Source organism: Halichoerus grypus, chromosome 2, assembly GCF_964656455.1.
Source record: "Halichoerus grypus chromosome 2, mHalGry1.hap1.1, whole genome shotgun sequence".
NCBI lineage: Eukaryota > Metazoa > Chordata > Mammalia > Carnivora > Phocidae > Halichoerus > Halichoerus grypus.
This window is the reverse complement of record NC_135713.1, coordinates 4831836-4855304: the sequence shown is the minus strand read 5'-3', so window position 1 is coordinate 4855304 and position 23469 is coordinate 4831836. Positions and strand designations below refer to the sequence as shown.

At 51.1% G+C, this 23469-nt stretch overlaps 1 protein-coding gene across 1 annotated transcript in view; it reads right to left on the bottom strand.

Annotated features, from left to right (window-relative positions):
* Positions 1-21403, bottom strand: part of UBE2QL1 (ubiquitin conjugating enzyme E2 QL1) — a 36552-nt gene extending 15149 nt beyond the window's left edge. Inside the window, exon 1 of the mRNA XM_036104217.2 lies at positions 20097-21403. Within this exon, the coding sequence (XP_035960110.2) occupies positions 20097-20879 (783 nt within the window). The 5' untranslated portion in view covers positions 20880-21403. The remainder of the gene's footprint in view (positions 1-20096) is intronic.
* Between the last annotated feature and the right edge of the window lie 2066 nt (positions 21404-23469).

The following is a 23469-nucleotide window of genomic DNA, read 5'->3' as shown; positions in this document are numbered from 1 at the left end:
CAGGAAATATGTGTCCATTGGGTCATGCTGGATTTCAGGGGATGCTCTGTTGCGGGAAGTAAATCACCACTATGTGCAAAACTCTTGATGAGTAATTGAAAAAAACTTACATGGAACATTCATGATTCATAAAAAACAAAGAAGAGCAAAGAAGAGGTCTTGTGCTATCTGATGTTAGATTAGGAGGCTGTTCCTAAAGGCAATACAGTATTTGTCCAGGAGTTGGCAGTTAAGGGAGTCATATTTATGTGGAGACTTGTCACAGGATAAAAATGGCAAAACATAAAATAAAATAAAATAAAGTAAAATAAAATACAGAATAAAAGGCAGTGGAAAAGGGTCAGGTGGGCCGGTAGACAGGGCTCAGGAAACGTGCTCACTACACAGAGGGAAAGAAAGTTGGACTTCTACCTAACAACACGCACGAAGACAATGGGCTAAATTTAAATGCAAAGGCAAAGGTTACAAAGCCAGTGGAAGAAAATAGAAGGGCATATCTCGTGATGTAACGGTCTTCACGTGAAATACAACTTTTACCATGAAAGGATGGAGAAAGGAACAACTTCAAAAGTAGAGGGTTTTTTTTCTTCAATAAAAGATGAGAGAGACCAAGGCAGAGAAAATGCGTATATTGGGAGAAAAGATTCACAACATCTAAAACCCACACAAGAAATTACATCTGGAAATCAGAGAATTCCAAGAAAAAGCCAGATAACCAGAAACCCAAAGAAAAGTAGGGAAAAATATTCAGAGAAAAGAATCAGAACAGCTGAAATTTATAGAGGGCAACGTCCAAACTGACCGATTATCAGAGAACTACCCTTTAAAACAGAGGTAAGATACCACATGTTACCTGTCGAGGGCAAGACTCAGGATGGAGGGTAACACCAAGGGCTTTTGAGGAGGGACATGGACTGGCCAGGGAAGCCATTCTGGAAGATTCTGGCAATCCCTAGAGAAGGTCAGTATGCACAGGCCTGATGCCAGTGAGTCATGCCTGGGCATCGCTCCCAGGAAAGTCTGCATGTGTGTTCCTAAGAAGGCCAGCCTAAGGAGGTGAGCTGCAGAAGTTACGTGATAACACGAGCCAGAGGATGGCTGGGGTCTTCCCCAGACAGCGGATGAATAAACGTGGTCGATGACCATCCTCAGGTGCTTATTTCTGGCTGGCAGAATCACGGAGCTTGCAGTCTCTACTTTGTAAATTCAGGTACTGCACAAATTTTATACAGTAAGCATGGCTCTAATCAGAAAAAACTCGTAAGAGCTCTAAAAGTTAGACAGACTAAACATACAACATTACATTGTTGTGTGTTATCACTCAATCTATGCTTTTTCTGGCCCCTTCATGAAATATAGAACCAGTAATATTAACGGCAAGAATCCCAAATCATGATGATGATGATGATGATAAAGGCTATAATATTATAGAACTGGCTCATCGCAGGCCCTGACTCAAGTGGACCATCTGGAGATGGAAAAGGCCCATTTCCAGAACCGCCCTCTGGGAAGGGCAGGCGCTCTGAGGGGCCCGTCCAGGTCATTACACCATCCCCTGTCTCAGAAGGACCTTTGTGTATCTGGACTCGACGCTGGTACACAGTAACCGACCTGCAACTCAGTCCCACCAGGACAGCTCACTCGTCCCCGGCGCTTGCGGCCTCCGAAGGCCACTGACCGATGCAGGGTCTGGCCTGAGTCTCTACCTACGATGTCTCCTGTTTTCACTTTCATTGCAGGAGGGCATCTGATTCCAACTCAATAAATGCTGTGAAACTGAACTGCATTAGAGCTATCCATTTCCCTAAGACACCATTATAATCGAGAAGGCAGATCAAAGTCAACAGAAACAGAGAAAATCAGTTTCTTTCTCACTTAATTGCTTTGTTTGGTTAAATGCATGTAGTGGAAGAAAAAAAAATACCCTATAGACCATTTTAATTATGATATTGTGAAAGTCAGGGATATCATCCTGAAATTAAAATGTGAACATCAAAGTGTATACTGTTTGAATAAGAAAACTACATAAACACTTTAATATGCCTTTTTATTTTATAAAAAGCCTTGGATTATATATATTAAGGACCCAGTCTTTTGATATTTTGCTGGGCTCTGATATTTGTGACATTTACGGAAAAGCCCTCTGCTCGTGGAAGCTGTGGGATCAGCGGGCCTCTGCGGTCGGGCGTGGGAATGATGCCTGCGTCAGCTGTGAGTCTAGACGCAGAAATGAGGAGCTCGTGACTGAGGAGCTGCGGGAAGCCTCAGATCACGCTGCTTCCCACCCCCCAATGCTGGTGACAGAGCCAGGATGCTTACTCTAGGGTCCAAAGTTCTGGGAAGACAAGACAGGAGGGATTATTTAAGGGTGGACCGTAGCCCCACAAGGAGTCCCAGGAAGCTGGGAGAGAGGGCCATGTCTCTGCATGTCAATTTTGTTAGCTCTGCTGGGGAATCCTCCTGGAGGGGGATCCCTGCCTGTTCTGGGGTCTTGGCAGCAGGCCAGTGGAGAGATTTGGGCATATTTTGGTGGATTCCTCTTTGAATAAAATAGGAAAGCATGCAAAGTGCAAACCACCCTCCCCATAAACTCTACGATGGACATCATGTATCACCAATACCAGCCGAGTGCTTGTTTCAAACAGTTTGATCAATAAAATTAACAACTAAGAATCGTTTCCTGATGCAACTCTAATTTGAATGAGTAAAATTACTCTAAAAATGGAATTGAGGGTTTTCAGAAAGCATCCTACATCTGGGTTTGATGAGGACCTCTAAAATGATAAAAGTAACTTTTGATTAAAAAACGCATCCACTTGGGTGTTTCAGAATAAAAACCAATTGGCTTAAAACATATTGACTCTAGCTTTGATCTTTGGGCGTCTACTACTGTGGAGTTCCTGGATCACCGACTCTCAAGTGGATGTTTGAAATAACCATCAACCTTCTGGTCCTCCTGAATTATCTGCACCCCATGCCCCCTCCCCACCCTCTTATTCACCCAACATCCTCTTTCTCTGCTGCCCCAGACAAACGCATGTGCTGGGGCGTCCCCTCTCCGAGCCACCTGCCCCCAGGGCTGAGCTGATCTGGCTCCCCTGAGGCAGACACAGATCCTGGGGGAAGAGGAACACAGACACGCGAGCCAGAGAGGAGCCACAGGACGGGGGACAGTCCAGTGATGGCAGGCTTGTTGAGACAGTATGGACTGGAGAGAGAGAGGCGAGAACACGGGACACACGGGGAGAGTGGCATGGAGCAGGGGTGCGGCGTCTACGGAGACTGCAAACCAGTCACGTGGGGCCAAACAAATAGGGCCGAGGAATGGGGGGCCCGGGGGGAGTGCCCCAGCGGATGGATGGGGCCCCTGCTCCCCAGCTGGATAAAAATACAGGGAGAAGAGTCCCTACAGGTGGGAAGGAAAAGGAAAGCGTGGAAAAGTAAAGACAATCAAGGGGCGCCTGGGTGGTGCAGTTGGTTAAACGACCGACCTACTCCGATCTCAGCTCAGGTCTTGATCTCAGGGTCATGAGATCAAGCCCTGTGTTGGGCTCCATGTTGGGCGTGGAGCCTGCTTAAGTTCAAAAAAAAATAAATAAATAAATAAAGGCAATCATGATTATCAGGAAAAAGTAGAAAAGAAAGACATTCTCGGAAAGTCAAGAGAAACAAAGTGTTCTGGAAAAGCTGGAACTCATGAGGAGGAATGTGAAGTTACAGGAGCCCAGTGGAGCCCAGTTATCCCACGCAAGACCCCAAGGCAGCGTGGCCCCAGCACCAGGCCCCTGGCAACCAGGGAGGTGACACTCCAAGTTCACGGCACAGTGGATACTCATGCATGCTTTGAAAGAAAGGTTCTGTTTTGGGCTCAGTTGTGTCCTCAATATTTATATGTTGATGTCCTAACCCCCAAGGACTCGGAATCTAACTGTATTTGGAGACAGAATCTTTCCAGAGGTGATTAAGGTAAAACGAAGCCATGGAAGTGGGGGGGGGGGTAGCAGTCCAATCTGACAGGTGTCCTTGTAAGAGGAGATCAGGACACAGACCCACATAGAGGGGCGCCCAGGTGAGGACACAGGGAGAAGAGGGGGTTGACAGTCAAGGAGAGAGGCCTCAGGGGAAACCAAACCTGCCCACACCTGGATCTCCATGTTCCAGCTTCCAGATCATGAGAACATAAATGTCTGTTGTTAAAGCCACCTGTCTGTGGTACCTTGTGATCCCAGCAACCTTAGATAATACAGGCTAATACAAGCTCCAACCAGAAAAGTTACAGCCTAATGGAAGGAGGAGAGGAGAGGAGACAGAGGAAGGGAGGGAGAGAGGAGGAAGGGACAGAAAGGGAGATGGAGAGGGAGGGAGACAGAGGGAAGGAGGGGAGGAGAGAAAGGCAGAGGAAGGGAGAGAAAGAAAGGGAGGGAGGAGCAGAGAGAGGGAGGGAGCCAGGGGGAGGGGAAACAGGGAGGGAGGAAGGAGGAAGGGACAGAAGGGAGGGAGATAGAGGGAGGGAGGGAGGGAGAGAAGAGAGAAGGAGGGAGGGAGAGAAAAGGAGGAAGAGGGAGGGAGAGAAAGGGAGAGGGAGGGAGGGAGGAGCAGAGGGAGAGGGACAGAATGAATTTACACAGTGGCACAGAAACCTCCAATCAGGACGAGGCCAGGAAGAAACGAAGGAAGAGATGTTGGTGGACAAGTTCTTAAAATCACACCCTTCACATTAAAACTGCTGGACAAAAGGAGCAACCACCGGGAACAGGATGGATGAACCAGGGACGAGAAGCAGGGTCCCTCACTATCTTCTGCAGCCCAGACCCCAGCCTCCGTCAGGCGTCCACCTCCTGGGTTTTCTGGCAAGTAGCATGATGACATTTCAAGGGCACGTGATTAGAAACAAAAACAATAAAACCAATTCTCCTTTCCAGAATCACCATGACCAGTAAATTTGGCGTTGAGAGAAGAAAAGAAAACTCAAGTCATGTGGGATGCACACGGTGCTGGGGGCGAAATTATTTTGGTACTTGGTGTCAACGAGTGAACGCCTTTTGATTGAGTGTCATTTTATTGCTAAAAATGTCCACTTTCCTGACACTGCAATTACAGTGCGCTCAACACCCGTAATCTTCCTTTGATGATTCATGGTCCTGCAGTACCTGAAGGTCATCACCTCAGTCTCTCTGCAGTCGCTGTGGAGTGACTACCAGCTGCAGGGCTGGACCGTCTCCCTGGTCTCTACGTGCCCCCTGGAGCCCCACCACGGTGCTCCTCCGCTGTGGAGGTGCTCCCCCGGGGGCAGGTGCTCCATTTATGGGGAGGTGCTCCCCCGGGGGATCCCGCTCCGCAGGCTGGGAGACACCGCAGGGATCGCTGGAGGAAGCATGTGCCCAGCAAGCGGGGAGCAGAATGCTCTGGGGTTTGCACAGAGAAGGGAGACGGCAGGGTGTGAGGCGCAGATGAGCTTGCATGGATGCTGGGATGCCAACAGGAGACTTGGCCTTGGGGTGCCCGAGGGGAAGCCAAATTCCTGCCTGGGGCAGCTCACTGAGTCCTCCCACGGACGGTTCCAGTGTGTGAGGAGGACGTGCGGAGCGGAAGGGACAGGCAGACCCACTGCTAAGACACTGAGCTGGGTCTCCCTAATCCAGTCCCTCAGTCAGAGTGCTCACCGCCTTCCAGCCTCCCTGCTGTCCAGGGACCTGAGAGGGTGGGGAGGGGGCAGGGGAGAGGACTGGGAGCAGAGGGGAGGACCTAGGAGCAGAGGGGAGGACAGGGAGCAGAGGGGAGGCTACCCTAGGCCTGAACAGCAGAGAGCGACAGCTGGGAGTGAGCCGGGAGGTGATAAACACAGCGGTGGATTAGATGAATGCTCAGAACAGGAGGAAAGAGAGAGTTCGAAGTTGGGGAAATGATGAGTCAAGACTCCATTTTCACTGAAGCCCGATGGGGGTTAACTTGGGAAGTCCGAGTGGGCGTCATGTGGTACAGGAAGAGCTCGTGGGGAGACCAGGTCTTGGGTTTCCATGCTGATTCCCACGTAGGACTCGAGCTGGCTCCTGGCCTCCAGCTGTGGCCCCCCTCCTCACCCTGAGTCTGAGCTGCTAGGTCCTGGGTCCTGGGGGAGCGGTTGGGGGGCACGGAGAAGCACCTCAGGGCGCCCCCCAGAGCACTGGTGGTAGGGGGAGTGCAGGGTCCCCCACCCCCCTCAGGCTCCACAGCACCTCTCCTCTTTCGGGGCAGTGGAGGCCAAGGCCGAGAACACTGGGTCGTGGGACAGCAATTTGGTGAGTTCCATTTTTCTAATTTCCTGGTGTTCTGTTATGAAATTAAAATATTCGCTCTTCTTTAGACATAATCTCAGTATTGCTGCTACCTCACCTTGCTCTGAAATTCCAGTACGAGTATGTGTGAAGAAGACTCTAAGGAATGACGCCGGCATGACGTGAGGTCAGCTACTTCCTATGACGACCTTACAGTCAGACAGAGAACGTGTGCTGGAAAGTTCCTTTGTAATGGACTGGGGGCTATTTCTCATTTCTTTGCCATTGATGGGATAACAACTCACCACTCTGACCTTGGAATTTAGGAATTTTGGAATTGTCTGGTGTAGGATTTTAAATCTCTTGCAGAATTCGATTTAAATGGCAAAGAAATGCCCATGTTGTCACAACTCAATAAACATCGGTGAAATCTTTGTTTACGGGTGAGCACGTTCACTACGCCGACTTTTCCCAACCCTGCTTAATGATGTGATTCTACAAATTAAAACAACAACAACAACCTTAGAATATTGTGGAAAAAAACGTCAGTTTAAACTCACAGCACAAATGCTAAGCTTAAGCTTGGGCTTTGGGAACTCTTTGGCTCAAGGCTCAGCTCCAGGTCCCTTGTGTCCTGACCGGGGCCTGAAGCCCTCGGAGTGTGGGAGGGGGTGGTGGCCACACCACGAGCCAACAAGCTCTGATGTCTACACCAGCATGGAGACACGGAAGGGTGTCCTGCCCGAGGCACCCTGCCCAACAAACACCACACTCCTGTTCATCCATGTGGTTCTTTCTCGTCTCTGCAGGCATTCCCAAACCTGCATCTTTCCCCAGATTTCTTCAGATTACCATGTTAGAAGTTTAACATATGGCACATGTGTAAGGTTTTATTTATTCAACCTGAGTGATACCTTCTAGAATTTTCTGAAATATTTTCTAAAATGCGACCTACACATAAATATTGGGACTTACTGAATCTGAAGAATAGCAGAAAGTAGTGAAATCAAGGAGACTGGCAGGAGATGAAGGACAAGAAGACTGGGTACACACACAGTAGCAATATTCACTGGGGCCGTGTAGACAGGATCACATGAGAAGGACAGGACCATGTGGACCAGCCAATAAATGGATGATGGAGAGAGTCATACTTCTGAAAGCAAAGATGACTGGAGAAAGTCTCCCTTCTTGTCATTCTCTTAAACTATGCCTGACTCCTCAGGCTAGTTAGCATCACTGCATCCTTCTTCATAAGACCAAACACACTACAAAATAATAGCCTTTCCTGGTAGATTTAGGAGCCGGAAATGTCAGAAGCATTTCCATCCTGCACAGATCTTCACATTTCCCTGAACCCTCCGGGGCAACTTAATTTCAAAGCACAGAGTGATGTTTCCATTGGGCCTATGGGGGCAGCCCCACAGGGATTTTGGATGAGGCCCATTCTGTCCTGAGTGAAGGCATTCCTTTCTTCCTCAGGTCCTGTCACCAGCTGCTTCTGCCCAGGCCTTCACGGAGGCCACCTCCTCTCGAATCAGTGGTCTCTCCAACTTGGGTCTTTGACAACTCCTATTTGATGGTGCTACAGAAATGAGACAACAGAGAGGGAAGAAGATGCGCCTTGGAATTCTAAGTCCCCAGTTCCTGCTTGAGAAGCAGTGGTCTAGTTCAATGACGTTACCAGCGGGAGCTCTAGAAAACAGGCATTTGCCTGGCCCCTCCTGGCTGCCAGCCCATCGTCTTCCTCATGCTAGAATCCCTCCCTGTCTTGGACTTCCAGAAAGCCATGCCCGTGGAAGGCCTCTGGAAATGGTGAAGGTGAATGCCAACAATGCTCTGGGATGGGGGTCTGTCTTGCTCCCGCCGGCCCACCCCAGACGCTGCCCCTGGCCGGCACCTGTTGGCGGGACCTTCACACCTTTCCCCTGCACTAACGCCTCTTAGAGACGTCTCCCTCCTTCCTACACCTCCTCCCACGCCTGGGTGTGAGAGCCTTTCCTGGTTGGGTGCTGACCTTGACGAGTTCTGAAGTGGCACCCGCTGTCCCTTTTCCCACAGGCCTTAAATGTTAAACAGGGGCACCTGCCCTCGTGCAGCTTACGGCCCCGTCAAGGGCAAACATCAAGTGCTGACTAACAGCGAGCACACAGCCTGCTGGCTTGTCCCTCCAGTGAAGCCTGGAGAACCATGTGGCACCTCTGATCAGGAGACCAGCAGGCCTCCGGACGCAGGGGTGTGTGGTCGGGGCCAAGGTGTGGACTGAGGTCCTTTCATAATTTTCTCAGGATCGGGCAACTGACATGATCTCAACCAAAAGAGTTGATGACCAGAGAGAAAAAGAAATATACAGAAATGTGAAAAATCGGTCTGAGCCACAGTGGGTAGAACTGTTTCTGTTTGCTCGCTATGATGCTGAAGACGGTCCACACCCACCGAAGCCCATCCACCGATTTAGATATTACAGATTCACTTACAAGAGAACACCCCTTCTTAGACCGGCGTGGGCAGCAGGCTGAGAAACACGGGGTGGAGCACAGTCAGGCCTCTAATGACCTCAGAGGTTGGGTTTCAGATTTCGGTGTGGCTCAACTATGGGAAAATCATCAAGAGTACAACAGAAACAGCGTATAGATCCTGGGGGATCAGCGAGCTTCTGCCATCCCCTCTCCTTTCAAGAATGTTGTTCCTTCCCACTGGAGTCTTAGGGGTCACAAGGATCCTGGAGACATCCAGGTGCTCTCCTACCCAATTCAGGAAGACTAACCCTAGTTTTGGGGCCAACACTCGGGGCCCTAACTGAGCAACGAGAAAGTGAGGCAGACACCGTTTTCACTGTTGGTTCGATTCCAACAGTCACAATGTCACGTATCCACTCCCGGAGGTTTCTGAAAAAAATGCAAATCCTGTGGGTTGAACATTTCAACTAGATTTCCCTTAAATTGCACTGAAGGAAAAGCCTTTCCTGAAGGTATTTAGAAAGGCAAAGCATGCCTGACTACAGTGAAATTCTCTGTGCATTATAGAGAGGTGATCCAGCTGAACTGTGGCCACGACTGGCGTCCACAGCATTTTACACAATTTTAAATTTCACTTCTGAGCCAGGTCTTCATCTTGAAACAAAATGGTAGCCCAAGTGTTCCAGTGGCTATCATATTCCGTAATGAAGATAGCATCTCCATATTTAATGGCTAACAAAAACATTTGGTGTGCACCGAGATACGATGAAATAAATGTATTAAATAATGTTTTCATGTGTAATTTTTTCACTTAGCAGCGCCAAGAAAATTAAGCTAATTTAATGATACTGATAACAAACAGGATTCTTAAGAGAGCAGTCATAAAGATGAACGGTAGTCCTCAGACCTGTGGTTGGACAATAAACAGTCACGGTTATGATCAGAAATCAGCTCCCCACGGAGCATGATGACTCAAGGATGGAAAACCAACAGACGCCATGACAAGAGCCCGCAGTGAGCGGCAGCGGCAGGCTATCCTGAGATTTTTGTGATTATTTGTAAGATCATGGGCAAGCGTGAAACAATTTGAGCCAAATGAATGTCAATATTGCCCTGAAATGCTAAAAGTTATGAAAGCAGATCCTTGTGTGTAATGGATCTGAATGTGAGTCCAATTCTGGGTCTTTGGTGATACTTCCCTTGTGTGTTTATTTCACTACTTAGTCTACTTCTGTGGAGGAAGAACCAGCTACTGATCAGCTCCTCTGCTTGGGGCGCTTGTGTACATCATTCCCTTTGGGCATTACGATTCACCTGGGAAATGGGGTTACAGTTCTCATCTTCAGGTGAGGCATCTGAGGCTTGAGGAGGTGTCTACCTGCCCGGCAGCAAAGCAGGTTGGAAAGAAGGGATGGCATGGGAGCCCTGTGCTTGCCTTGCAGTCCATGGCTTTATCCCCACTCCACCCAACAGGATGATGGTGGAACTGACATCCATGCTGGACTCCTCAACCTCAATCCCAGTGTTCTGGCCAGAAGCTGCATTATAAGCTTTCAGAGCTTTCCCAAGAGAGCAATGGACACTGAGAGCCACGTGCTCTCTGGGGTTCCTGACCTGGGGCCATGCCCGCATCCCCAACGGTACAAGGGTACCTAAACTTGGATGGAAAAAATGACTTTGTTTTCACCATCTCCTAATTGCAATCCAGCACTTCATTTAATTATGATTGAAGGTAACAAACCCCAGCAGTGTTAGCAATGCCTTGACTTTGTCACTAACAGAAAACAAGATTTTAAAAGAAAATCACATTCCAGTTGGTGTAGATATCTTGAAATGCCACTGCTATGTCCAATTATAGGAGCTGTCAGACCTGTCTCTAGATCTCAACATTACATATGTTAATAAAGATGTGCTTCTTAATGTCCTATTTTAGTCCAACACTTTAAAAAATGTGATAATGTATTTCAATATAATTGATTTCCTTTGAAATTCTGTGAATTTTATTTTGTGCATTAAAAAAAATTATTCTGAGGAGGGGTCCACGGGTCTCCCCAAATGCCAAAGGGGGCATTCAGTAGGCCTCATCAGAGACAGAGTTGGCAGGAAGGGGTTCTGAGGTCTCTGGTTCCTCTCTGACCCATTGGGAGAATAACCAACAAGAGACCTTTATCTTTCCTGACCATGAGAAGGCAGAGGCCAGTATTCTTCTTTCAACAAAATTACTTTAAAAAATCACCTAATTCAATCCAGCAGACTTCAAACTCACTTTTTATTAGATCTGGTTTATTTATGAATGATAATAATTTCCTTTAAGCTTTATATAACTCCACTGGTGGATCCTACAGTTAGAGAAACTGTCTTCCATGAGCTAAGATGATGATGTTTCACCATATACATTGTACAAGTGATCAAGAAGAAATGAGCAGCTCTGTGAGGGGTGGGGTTGCTGGGACCACTCTGGGGGGCTCCTCTGTGCTAGTTTCAGGTTGGCGGAGGGCACTTCCCCAGAACCCTACCCCAGTGTGCTCTGCTTTCCCCAGGTAGGACTGCAGGGGCTCCCAGCCCAGGGGAGTGTTCTCTGCCTGTGGGTGCAATGCTGAAGAGCAAGCTTCCCTGAGAAGCAGCCCCCGTGCACAAAGGGAGATGAAAGCAATTATTATTTTGGTAATCTGATGACTTTTAAAAGTTACATTTTAAAGGCTTATAATATTCAACTAGTTACAATGAATTTAAGCTTGTAACAAATTCAATTCCAAGTTTCCTCCACAATATTTCTACATTTCCCTGGCTGGGAAGCAGAGTGAAGTAGGGTATGTCATTATCCTGAAAGACCTCAACACAGATTAATCCTTGCAGCAATTAATATTTATTTTGTACCATTACATCCAATTTCTGACTGGTGTCTCCTGGGAAGCAAAATGGGCATCCAGCCTGACACTCAAAATTCACCCTAATTCGTATGTGTCAACAAGGCAAAAATAATTGTTTTAATAATTATGTGCACAACACATCCAAATTTATAAAATAGTAATAACTGCTTTTTATTATAACCAATATATAATCAATTCTGTAACTCCATATTCTGATTTTTGGAAATGTCTGATTTTCAAGATCAAAAAACAGAAAGCACTACCTTAATATTTTTATGTAAATTCTTCCTTTGATTCCCAAGTGAGCTGAGTACCTTTCAACTTAAAATGTAACCTAATCCATCCTAAGATAGTATTTCCTTACCTCTCTCATCAAAGAACTTTTAATAATAATAATAAAAAACTCTCGGGACTGCCTGCCAAATATTGTGATGGAGAATTAGTATTTATACTACAGAAATTATTTTTATAGTAGTAATTCCTTCAATCTGAGTTGTTTCACCAATGTAGCAATTATATTCAAAAAGCATTTCTTTCTTGAGTTTTTCAGAAATGACAGCAGCCTGTCCATAGTGAGTACCCAATCCATAGTCACAATCTTTTTTTGCAACCAGGGACAAAGCGAAGGGAATGGGGTGTCTGCTCGGATCAGGAAGTTGCGTGACCAACAATTCACTTGGCACACAGGATGCGTGGGGCATTGTGCAATGGGAGGGGCAATACAGTTGTCATATGTAAATGCAGTCTAGCAGGATAAGGACAGAGAACAGTGTCCTCCGGAAAATGTGAGGTCGTTGAGAAGATGGCCTGGGTCTCACCGGGTGAATGTTGGGGAGGGAGCTGGCCTGTGAGCTAAGGGCTGGGAGGGGCTGGGAGAGGGTAGACCCTCTTGGGGCCAGGGCAGGTGGGTCGGGCCACCATGCGTGGAGAGCACCTGGGGGCTTGTGGGGTATTCCATAAGGGTCATAATGAAGGATGTGAGAGCGCCAGGTCTGTGTCTTGGAGGAGCCAGGAAGGCTGCAGCAGGGAGGACGGAAGGGGACAGAGAGACTGGGTGGGGCACCGCAGGAGTCCAAGCAGGAGGTGACAAGCATCTAATGAGGCAGGAGAGCAGGTGGAGAAGAAAAGGCAGGTGGGAAAACCTGAAAGGAAGAGTCCCCATTTATCCTGCTCCCTGCCCATGCCCAGGCCTGTTGTGCGGGGAAGAGGTAGGTCTGGTGACTTCTCTCGGCTCCACGATCATGCCCTGCCCTCTACTTCCAGTCCTTTGCCCCTTGGTGGGTCCCAAATCAGTTTCCTCCCCCAACGTTCTCAATTTGGGATCCTGGGTCCTCCTGCACCACTTACTCCCCCCCGGCTGGGCAGGGAGCCGGCCGGGAGGAGGGCCGGGGATGACACATAGGATGGTGAAGGAGTGCCACGGGAACACCAGGGACATCATGGCTGGGGGGGCCACGGCATGGTAGACCCTCCACAAATGGGAATGAAGGAACAAACCAATGAATGAAGTGTGATGAGGCAGAATTAGTGAACAATTAACCCTTATTGTAGTCTGCTGACTTGCTGGGTAGGAAAGCGTGGAGGTTACTGGAAACATTTCTGCCATTACAACGACTCCTTTGTGTGTTTTTGGGAATGCCTGATCTTCCTATTTCTTGGCAATGGAATAACACTCAGAAACACAGGCGAGCCCTGAACGCTGGGGTCCCACCCGCCTGGAAGGAGAATGTTCCCTCTGCGAACATCACGCAGAAGGTTTGAAGACCCTGCTGACCCCAGGACTCCACCTCTCGCAAGTCCCCAGTGCACACACGGGCCACTGCCAGTGGTCAGGTCCATGGATACTCAACGAATGGGCACTTATCCATGCAAGGTCTGACTGGCATGGCCCTGGCATGCCGAAGACAAAGATGAATGGGTTTCTCATTGTCCCCACTGGGTACTTCTCCGTGGCAGCCACTTGCTGTGAGTCTTAGGCACCACTGTGTACCCAGGAAATGTCTAGTATACAGTAGTCTGTAGGCACTCAATCCCGTGCCGTAAGAACTGGTTAGTCCCTACTGGTCACCTCTGGGTAGCCTGAGCTCCCGAGCCCTCCCAGCTGTGTCTAAGGGGTCAGTGAACTCTCTTGAGCACACGCCCTTCTTCCGGGGTCGCACTCCCCCTCGGTCCAGGGAGGAAGGGCTTGGTTTTGTGATGGCTCTTCTAAAAAGGAGGGCTTCCAGGGGGCTCCGCCAGGGGTGGCCCAGGACAGCGAGTCCACCAAGGCGGGAGGAGGGAAGGAGAGAGGTCGATTACATCCCGCCACCTGCAGGTCCTGTGTGGCTGCTCATGGGGAAATGTACGCAGAAAGTGGACACGTCCTGGTCCTCGGCGGCTTGTTCAACCCCAGCCACACATTAGACTCACACGGGAGTTTTTCCAAGCCTCTACCGGGGCCCGACTCTAGACCCATGACGTCCCACTCTCTGAGGGTCGGGTCCCAGCACTGGAATAATTTCAACCCTTCCTGGACATCTAATTTACCGGGGGGCTAAGAACCCCTGGCAGAGAGGAAAGAAGTGACACCTGCCACCATCCCTCCTTCTCACCTCCCCATTACTTTATCAACCCAGCGAAGATCACACTTTCACCAGATCTGAAATGCAGCTCCAAGAACCCACTATTAGTGGGTGCTTTAAAACAAAACAAAACAAAACCAGCATGAAAGCCATTTTGCTGGTTCCTTAGGGGTCCCCAAAGTGGTCGGGCTGGGTCTGCCTTACTTGTAAACATGGATTCATACACGCCTGTTCCTAGGGAAGGAAAAGGGCAGAACTCTCGGCTGTGGGCCTCAGGCTTTAAAGTGAACTTTGAAACATTGTTAACTTATTGGCATTTTCTATTAACAAATAACCCCCCACCCAAACTATGCTGTCCTTTAACTAGAAAAACAAACCTCTCACATCCCTTCATCTAAATCAGAAAAATAAACAGAAACGCACTGACATTGTCCTCTCGCAAATTCAGATTCTCGAAGGTCCCCAGCTCAGGGTGAAGTGAGTGGCTCCTATTATTAACCATGCCCTCAGCCACAGGCTGTGCACATCCCAGGGAGCGAGCTGTGGGAGCCCGCCAACTTGGCATGGGGCTATTTTTAGGATACAGAGTCCTGTCTGTGTCCTCCTGCCCGTCCTACTTGATATCAGAACAAGCTATTTTTTCTTCAAACAGTCAAGCACATGGCTACTTCAAGCTGCAGAGTCATCCTGGGTGGGCAATTATCTCTGTCACCTACACTTGGCAAAGGGCAAAATGACAGAGTGACTCATAAGGACTCCCCTCCAATGCATTCTCCTCGTTGAACCCATGGCTTCACCCACCCCCTGGTTGTCACTGTTGACACTCTCCCCTCCCCCCACCGCTTCCCCTACAGGGGCTGCCGACTCTGTTCCAAGTTGGTCCTGCTGGGCCCTCCTCAGTTTGGTCCTGTGTTCATAGGGATTGGCTTCACTTACACTACTTTGCAAACCAGCCAAAGCCTCTAGGAGGCTGAATTAGTTACAAAATTCCTGTTTGGGCTTGTTCTGGGCTGCACTGTGGCCCCACACAATTCCCGTGTTGGAGTCCTCATCGCCCGAGCCTCGGAATGTGACTGTATTTGGAGACAGGGTCTTTATAGAGGTGATCAAGTTAAGCTGATGTCGTTAGGGTGGGCCCTAATCCAATATGACTGGTGTCCTTATGAAATTAGGACACAGACACGCACAGAGAGGGACAGGCCTCTGAAGACACAGGAAGGAGACAGCCATCTCTCAGCCACGGACCGTGGCCTGGGGACAGATGCCCCCTCACGGCCTCACAAGAGCCCTGCCCTGCTGACACCTGATTTCCGAAGGCTGCCTTCCAGAACCGTGAGACCGCGAATTTCTGCTGGTTACGCCACCCAGCAGCCCGAGTAGACTAACACAGGCCTTCAAACCGTGTGTCAATGACAACAGCTTGGAAGCCAATACACGTTGGGACCCAAAGGGCTGGTCACCTTCATCGCCTTTTCTGACCAGAACTGGAGATGTCACAGTCCTAAGTAAAATGCCGTTCCTAGGCCTCGTACTTCGGAAGACGTTCTGAAGAAGGTGGTATTTGTGTGTGTGCACGTGTGTGTGCACACAATTCTCAGCGACACTCATGATGCACAGCACCTGAAGTCCTGAGGTCGAGCTCAAGAGATGCACCGTCTCATCAGAGGGCCGATGTGCAGAGCCCGTTCCTTTTCTACCACATTCTGACACCTGCCATCTTCCATTACTCAAAGATCCCAGAGACTAACTCGGAGTCTAACTCTGAGACGAACTCTGAATTGCTTACCAGTTTGGAGTTCGAACACTAAGATCTGAGGATGTTTCAGTCCCGCTGCTCTCGCCATTCTGCTGACACCTGACCGGGTATCTGGTCTCGGCAGACACACACGGTTATCGCGCTGGCCACAGGGAGCAGACCACTGCCCGGGGACAGCCAGCAGCTTAGGCGGCCCCCGGCTTGACTCTGCCCTTCCTGACCGGCTTCACGACCGGGGCTCGCTTTCCAGCGCCTTGGCACTCATTGCTAGAATCAGAACAGGACGTATTGGTTTCACCTGGCTGTGTGGAGCTATAGCTCCCTCCCTTTACAGAGACCGTCGGAAGAGGGGCACCGAGTTGGGTGAAGCGGCCTCGGCGCTCGCTTAGCCGGCGGGGGCCCGGCGAGGGGCGCGTGGCAGCTAGCCACGGTGGCTGCCTGCTGGCTTGCGTCGTGTGGCTGGCTCTGGGAAAGCAGAGGAGGAGTGAGGAACAGCTTTCCAAGAGCCATCTGGTTCCCTGCCCCTGGCGATGTCTAACTAATTGCAAAGGAGACACTCAGGAGGTACGGTGATGAGAAAACAGAACGCTGAGCTAGAGCCCCCCTCGAACGGCTTTTTGGGGACCCTTCTGCTCGAACAACTGCAAATAGAGGGTCTCTGTGCAGTCATTCAATGATCCCAGGCTCCAAACCCGGTGTATGAGCCAGGGAACTCCGCCGCACTTCCCAGGCCAGGCCCCTCCAAGGTCGGTGCTAGTGAGCCTAGGCTTCCAGAGCCTGTTCTTGGAAATCTCCGCAAATGGGTCCACCCGTGGGGCTATCTACTAGGTGCAAACACAGCGCTCACACTGCAGCTGACCAACATCTTACTGCTTCTGAATGTGGAGAATCCTAGCCTAGAGCTAGGGATCTTCTTCTTTTGGTTCAGTAAATGATAAAGGATATAAATAATGGCCCAAAGTTTTAACATTTTCACCAGTTCACTTTAAAAGTATGGGAATTTTTCATTCAATTGCAGAAAACCAAAAGAATTACCAAAAACGTCTCCATTAAGTCAAAAGAAGGATTTTAGTAATAGCCAAAAAACAGGCAAGGCAGGTGAGTCACTATCTCTGCATAGAATACAGCATCCAAGCAACATATACGAATTTCATTTAAAACAACCACAATCCATAAAGCAGCACTGAAGAGATTGATAACACGGGCCAACAGTCAGGTAAAGTCTCGTGAAATGACTGAATTTATCATATCATGTGATAACCCCAAACTTTTTATTTTGTGCACAAAACTGTTAAGCAAATCTTTTGCTACTCTTACCAATGAAACCTTTAAAAGATTTTACGATTTCTCTGAAGGGATAGAAAGAAAATCAACTTAGTGTATCCTCAATTCAGAAAGTTAAGCTGAGTAGTTATGCAAGAGGAAAACAAGGCTTTCTTAATTTTGTCGCTTAAGAAAAACGAATCCTAAAAAAGAAATACCAACAGATGGAGGAACTGAACTAGAAGAGAATGATTCTTTCTTTTAAACTAATTATTGGTTTGGTAGCAGTCCCGGTTCTCTTTGAATACCTAATCAGGTACTTTGATTCCTTTCCCAAAGCCTATTACCTTTAACTATGGAAATAATTTGGTAACTACAGTATGTGCACTAACAATCTGTGGGCAGGGACTTCATAAAAGGAAATGCTCGGGTCCCTGAAACGCTATTAGAATCCCTTTGCATACAGAATCTTGAAGCGTTATGACTTCATTACTCTTATTCTCACACTGCATTCTGGAGAGGTTATGTGTATCCCACACCAGCGTCTTTTGGGTGTTGAGGTCAGCGCAGAAAATGCAAAGAAACTGAACTGGTGTTTTCATAAGTTGCTGCGTTCTTCCCTTCGGTTTAGATCTTTCATACACTAGAATTTAGAACAGTTGATAATACAATATGCTTGGTGGAGGGCCCTGAGTTCAATTAAGTGAGATTTTGAAAATAATAAATAAAAATGTTGATAATTACTTGCAACACTGAAGTCTCTAGCTTGCAAACTGTGTGCAAGACTCTTAATTTGAATTATGCAGGAAAGGAATATAGACCCAAGGACCTGCTTATTTTAAGAGAAGTGCACAGGCATGCATTCAACTATTATGCATAACATTAATTTAAACATGGAAACCATTTAATTTACAAAGATATATCTCTTTTTAAGAAACTTCCTCATTTCCCATTTGAAATTTTTATTTTCCTACATCTTTCAAAATGTAGGCTGTGATCCAAGGGATGTCTAGGATCTCTTCCAAACCTAAAATGTCACGATTCTGTGGCCCTGTAAGGCAAAACGACATTCCTCTTTCCCTGGTCCCTAAACTCATCTCACTGTGGAGAACAAAAGAAGGTAAGAGACTATTCCAGAGAGTTCTGATTAGCAATGATTTAAGACATAGATAACAAAGGCATTTTGCAGAATATTCTTCCACATCATTTGTATAAATCGTGTTCAAAAAATAAAGTGACCCCCCCATTCCTGTGGTTCGTATTAAATTTCAGTATCTTACATCAGAGCCAGCATTGAACGGAAAGAATTCAGAATGAACCTCTCACGTTAAAGCATTAAAGCTCTCTCAGTTAAAGATGTCTTTCCAGAACTGTCATATCCATCCTTTTCCTAACTCAAGAAATAAGTGGAACCTAAATCCCAGAAAAGATAGAGTGGCAGGATAGTTACTTGGTAACAAAAGACTTCATTCTTGACCTAACTCCTCCACTGGAGTTAGGATGCTATTTGAGTGGAATCCCAGGGGCTCCACCTTCAGTGAACTTGGCAGAACAAGCATGATTTGAACAGTGTGAAAGACCCTGCAGTAAAAAGGACAGAGGCAGGTGACAGGGGACTGATGACTTCTGATACGCTGGCTGCAGAATGATCAAGTCGAGAGGTCATTCAGGGTCTTCTAAACAAAACAACGATTCTCCATAAATCTACAATTGCCCATATAAAAATATGACTTTATTAGCTGTTTACTATTGATTTGGAGAAAATATCAACCAACTCAAGCACGATCAAGAGCACACAGTGTGGAAAGACAAAACCATCATGCCCCTTTCTGCAGCCAGGTGGGAACACATTTCAGAAGATCCATTCATTCTTTGCTCTCAGGTTCCCTGGATTTCTTTTGGTAAAGCTGCCCTCTGGTGCAATAGGCAAGGAGACTCAGACATCCAGCTCCCGCCCCCCTCCCCTGGCCCACATTTCACCACTTAGTTAAAAATCTTTAGCCCTGATAAAGGATTTAACTCCTGGAGGCATGAGGAAACCCAGGGAAGAAACAGATCAGAGAGAGACCAGGAGCAGAGGTGGTGGTTCTGGAAGGGGGCAGGTGCCAGGCATTTCCTTGACAGAGTCTGGCCTTGTCACTTAAGGAACCACTCAAACCACACCTCTGCTTTTCCAGTGAAATTTCTGAAAAGCACAATTTTCACCTTTGCCCTAGATGCCGCTCAGAAGGAGCCAGCAGAGCAGGGGAGCAGGTTCACCAGCAGGCCAGGTCTCCGCAGAGCACCCACCTGAGATGTTGGGGAGGAGAGCTTCCTGTGTGTGTGTGTGTGTGTGTGTGTGTGTGTGTGTAAGCGCGCGCGCGCACACACACACACGCGGGGAGGGGAGTGATAAACTCGCTTGGGCATTCAGATCCTGAGGTACATGTAAAGTTGCACCCTCAGGAGATTATGGGGGTCCAAAATGGGGAGAAGTAGATGAGGGGCAAGGGTGGGTGGGAGTGGCGAGCAGAGGGGGAGATTAAACGGGGCTGGGAAGGAGGAAAGGGAGAGAGGAAGAGGAGATGGGGGAGATGGTGGAGGGCAAAGATCGAGGAGAAAAAGATGGACGGGAAGTGGAGAAAGCCATAAAGGACAGAGGGTGCAGGGATGGGGCGCGAGGGAAGAAGGGACGCGTCAGGCGCACCAGAAACAGCGGAGAAAGGCAGCGGAGGGCCCGGGGGAAAGCCGGGCGGTAAGCGAGCGGTCGCGCCGCCGAGACAGGGCGCGCGGGCGACAACCCGCGGAGCCCCGAGACCCGCTGGCACTGACGGGGGAGGCGGCCCGCACTCCGGGACGCGGCCCGAGGCGCCCGGCGCGTCGCCCCGTCGGAGCCGGGTCCGGAAGAAGCCGCCCGCCCCGCCCCGCCCCCCGCCCCCCCGGGCCGCCCCCCTTACCTGGCCCTTGACCAGGCTGGCGGCGAACTGGCGCATGACGGCCTCCACCGTGTAGGCGCTGGACCAGCCGCGCGGCGTGAGCAGCTCCATGCAGATGGCGCCGCCGTCCAGCACGTAGCCGTTCTCCAGGCGCGGGCTGAGCACCCGCATGAAGGGCGGCGAGAAGGGGAAGTTGTCGGGGAAGGTGAGGTTGAGCAGGATGAACTCGGTGTTGGTCTCCTTCATGTCCTGCCACAGCACCGAGTCCTTGTCCACCTGGTGCAGCTTCACGTTCCAGTCGAAGAGGCTCTCGTCCACCAGCTCCACGGAGATGAAGCGGTCGCTGAGGCGCGCGATGTCCTGCAGCTCCTTCATGAGCCGCCGGCTGCGCACCTGCGTGCAGTGGTGCTGGCGCGCCGCGGGCACCAGGCTGCCGCCCCCCGCCGCCGCCGCCGCCGCCGCCGCCGGCCCCGGCCCCGCCCTGGCGCCCGCCGCCCGCTCCCGGGGGCCCCCGGCGCCCGCCGCCCCCGCCGCGCCCGCGGCCGGCTGCGGCGGCTTGTCGCGCGGGGCCAGCTCCGCCGCGCGCTTGCCCTTGCCCTTGCCGGGCCCCGGGCTCGCGTCGCCCGCGCCCCCGGGGGGGTGCTGCTGGGGCTGCTTGTGGCCGCCGCTCTTGGCGCCGCCCTTGCCGCGCAGCGACGCGCTCTGCTGGCCGCCGCCGCCGCGGTGGTTGTGGTGGTGCTTGGGGTCCTCGGTGTCCCGGTTGTGCAGGCGGATGAGCCCGATTTTGCGGAGCAGCGTGGCCATTTTAGGCTCGGCGCCGGCGGGGGGCTCCCCTCGGCTCCTGCCCCCGGAGCCCGCGAGCCGGGGCGCGGGGGGCGCGGGGCGGCGGCGACGGACGAGCACTCAGCGGGGCGCGGCGCGGGCCACCCCCGGCGCCGGCGGCCGTGGCGCAGCCGAGTGGGCAGCACGCGCGCTCGCCGGCCGCTGTGTCGCCGCTGTCATATGACGGGGCCCGCTCCGGCTCGGGCTCCGGCCGCCCGGCGAGGGCAGGCGTGCAGCGGACGCGGCGCGGCTGGCCGTCTCCCGGCCGGTCCCTGGGCGCAGCCCCCGGAGCCCGGTGTCCGCGGTCCTTTGTGCGCGGCCGCAGCGGGGCTGGCCTCGAGTCCGAGCGCCGCGCCGGGGCGCGCAGAACCGCCCGCAGCGCCCCGGAGGCAGCGAGGTGGCCGCGGGCTCGCGCCGTGCGCGCCCGCCGTGCCGCGCTGGCGGCTACCGCGGGGCCCCAGCCGCTGCCGCTCGCGTCGCCGCCGCTGCGGCTGCTGACATTGCAGAGGTGGCTGCTCCGTCTGAGCTGAGCGCGGCGCGGAGGGGGCGGCCCTGCCGGCCGTGGCGCGGGGGGGGGGGGCGCGGGGCGGAGCCGCGGGCTTGCCTGCGCCGTGCCGCCCCCGCCGCCCGGCTCCCGCGGCGACACGCCACGGCCGCTGGGGGGAGACAGTAGCGCGCGGCGGGCTGGCCGGCCGCCGGGTGCCGGGGAGCGGCGCGGGGCCGAGCGTTTCGCACGAGCGGGCCGAGGCCCGGGAGCTGCGGGAGAAGGGGCACGCGCGCGCACCAATGGGCGTCGCAGAGGCTCAGGGTCCTTCGGCCCGTGGCCCGAGCCTCCGACCTCCTTTAGCCTCGTTAGAGCAATCCGGAGGGGAAGGGGTGTCGGGAAAGGGTAGAAAGCAACCTGTTTATGGATTCCCTGGGACCAGATGGAGCTCAGTATCCCACACAGCAGTCCTGGGCCGGCGGAGGCCCAAGACTAGGGGACAAGCCGCGGGGACGCTTTCATAAAGACCCATCCAGTAATCAGGGCCTGGCGGGGAGGATGCGGGAAGCGTGCCCGCCGCAAAACCCCTAAAGAATAGCCCTCTCGAGTCATGACTTTAAGGGGTGAACGTTACGCGAATTCACCCCCTCCAGCCTGGCTCCCCTCCTGCCGCACACGCCAGGGGATCCCTGCGTTCAGAAAAGGGCAGGAGAGGCCCGCTGAGCATTGCCTTTTGGGTCTTTCCCAAAACTGCCGGAAACAGGGAAATGCATCCAGCGCTGGTGCCGGCGAGTGCTCAAGGCGCAGGGCGGGCCCCTCTGCGGCCCCCCCGGAGTCCCTGGCACCCGCGGCTAACCCTGGGATCCCCTGCGGTAGGGAAGGGGATCCTCCTCCAACCTGGAGGCTTCCACCCCTCTTCTCCCTTTCTGCCTTTAACCCATTGAAACTTATTTTTATCTGGTGAAATTTCAAGCAAAAAGCTTGTTCAGTGCTCCAGAAGCTGGGACGACCCGAAGACCAGGGAAGCTCAGAGGTTTGCAGGAAGCGCGCTACCACTCAAGCTCCAGTGTGCGTGGCCAAACTGCGCAATGGTGAGAGGCGTGTCCATCTCCTTGAAATACTGGAGAAATTACCCCATAAACTTCAATGGCTAAAAACTATAAACTTCACTGCTTTCCCAGACTTAAGCCTCTGAGTTCCTCAGCAGAGCGTGTTCATTCAGGTACCACCACGGTTTTTTTTTAAAGCCTCTTTATCATTTTCAATTTTTCCAAATTATTAAATATTTTCACCGCGAAAAATAACTCTTCAGGTCACTGCGGGAACTAGTAGAGACCGAATGGGTCTGGAGCTCAGTTTTCTGGGGTTGCCTACAGGGAAAAAGAGGTGTTAGCCTAATCCTCACCAGCTTGGGGCAGTGAGCTAGGTGCCTGCACCCTGAGGCAAGGTCCCCTGGAGAGAGGACTGTATACAAAGGTACATATCTTGGAGGCTGTATTCAGGTGGGCAGGACTCAGAGCAGTTCAGGGGTCCAGGCAGGACCAGTGGTGGTGACCTAGTCTCAGCTGCAACTGACTGAAGGTCTCTTTGTCTGGGTCTCGTGGGCTTTTCTGGTGACCTCATTTTGTCCAGCTCTGTTTTGTAAGGATAGGTTGAGAAGGAAGATGATGATGTCTGTCTGTAAAGTACTGTGAGTTCATTTAATCTGCAAGAAGAGGGGTATGCGGTGGACGGTGACATTGGGGGGTATGGGCAGGCATTACACGTTTTCTCATTTTATGGCCTCAGAAGCCCTCTCGAGTTTTGTGTGACCCATTGTACTGATGAAGAAACTGAGTTCCAAAGATGCTCAACAACTGGCCCAGCTCAGCCTTGTGCTGCGACCTACACCCTGGTCCCCTACCTCCCAGCCTTGTAGTCTGGGTTGACCAGCTGTCCCTGACAGCACAGTGCACAGCCAGGACTCTGACTGGGTGGGGTATCAACATCAGCCCCTGGCAGGTGAGAAAACCCCCACCAGAATGACTGTGACTGTCATTGCCATAGTCAGCTGAACTTGGGTGAGGGAGGCCTCAGGGAAACATTTGT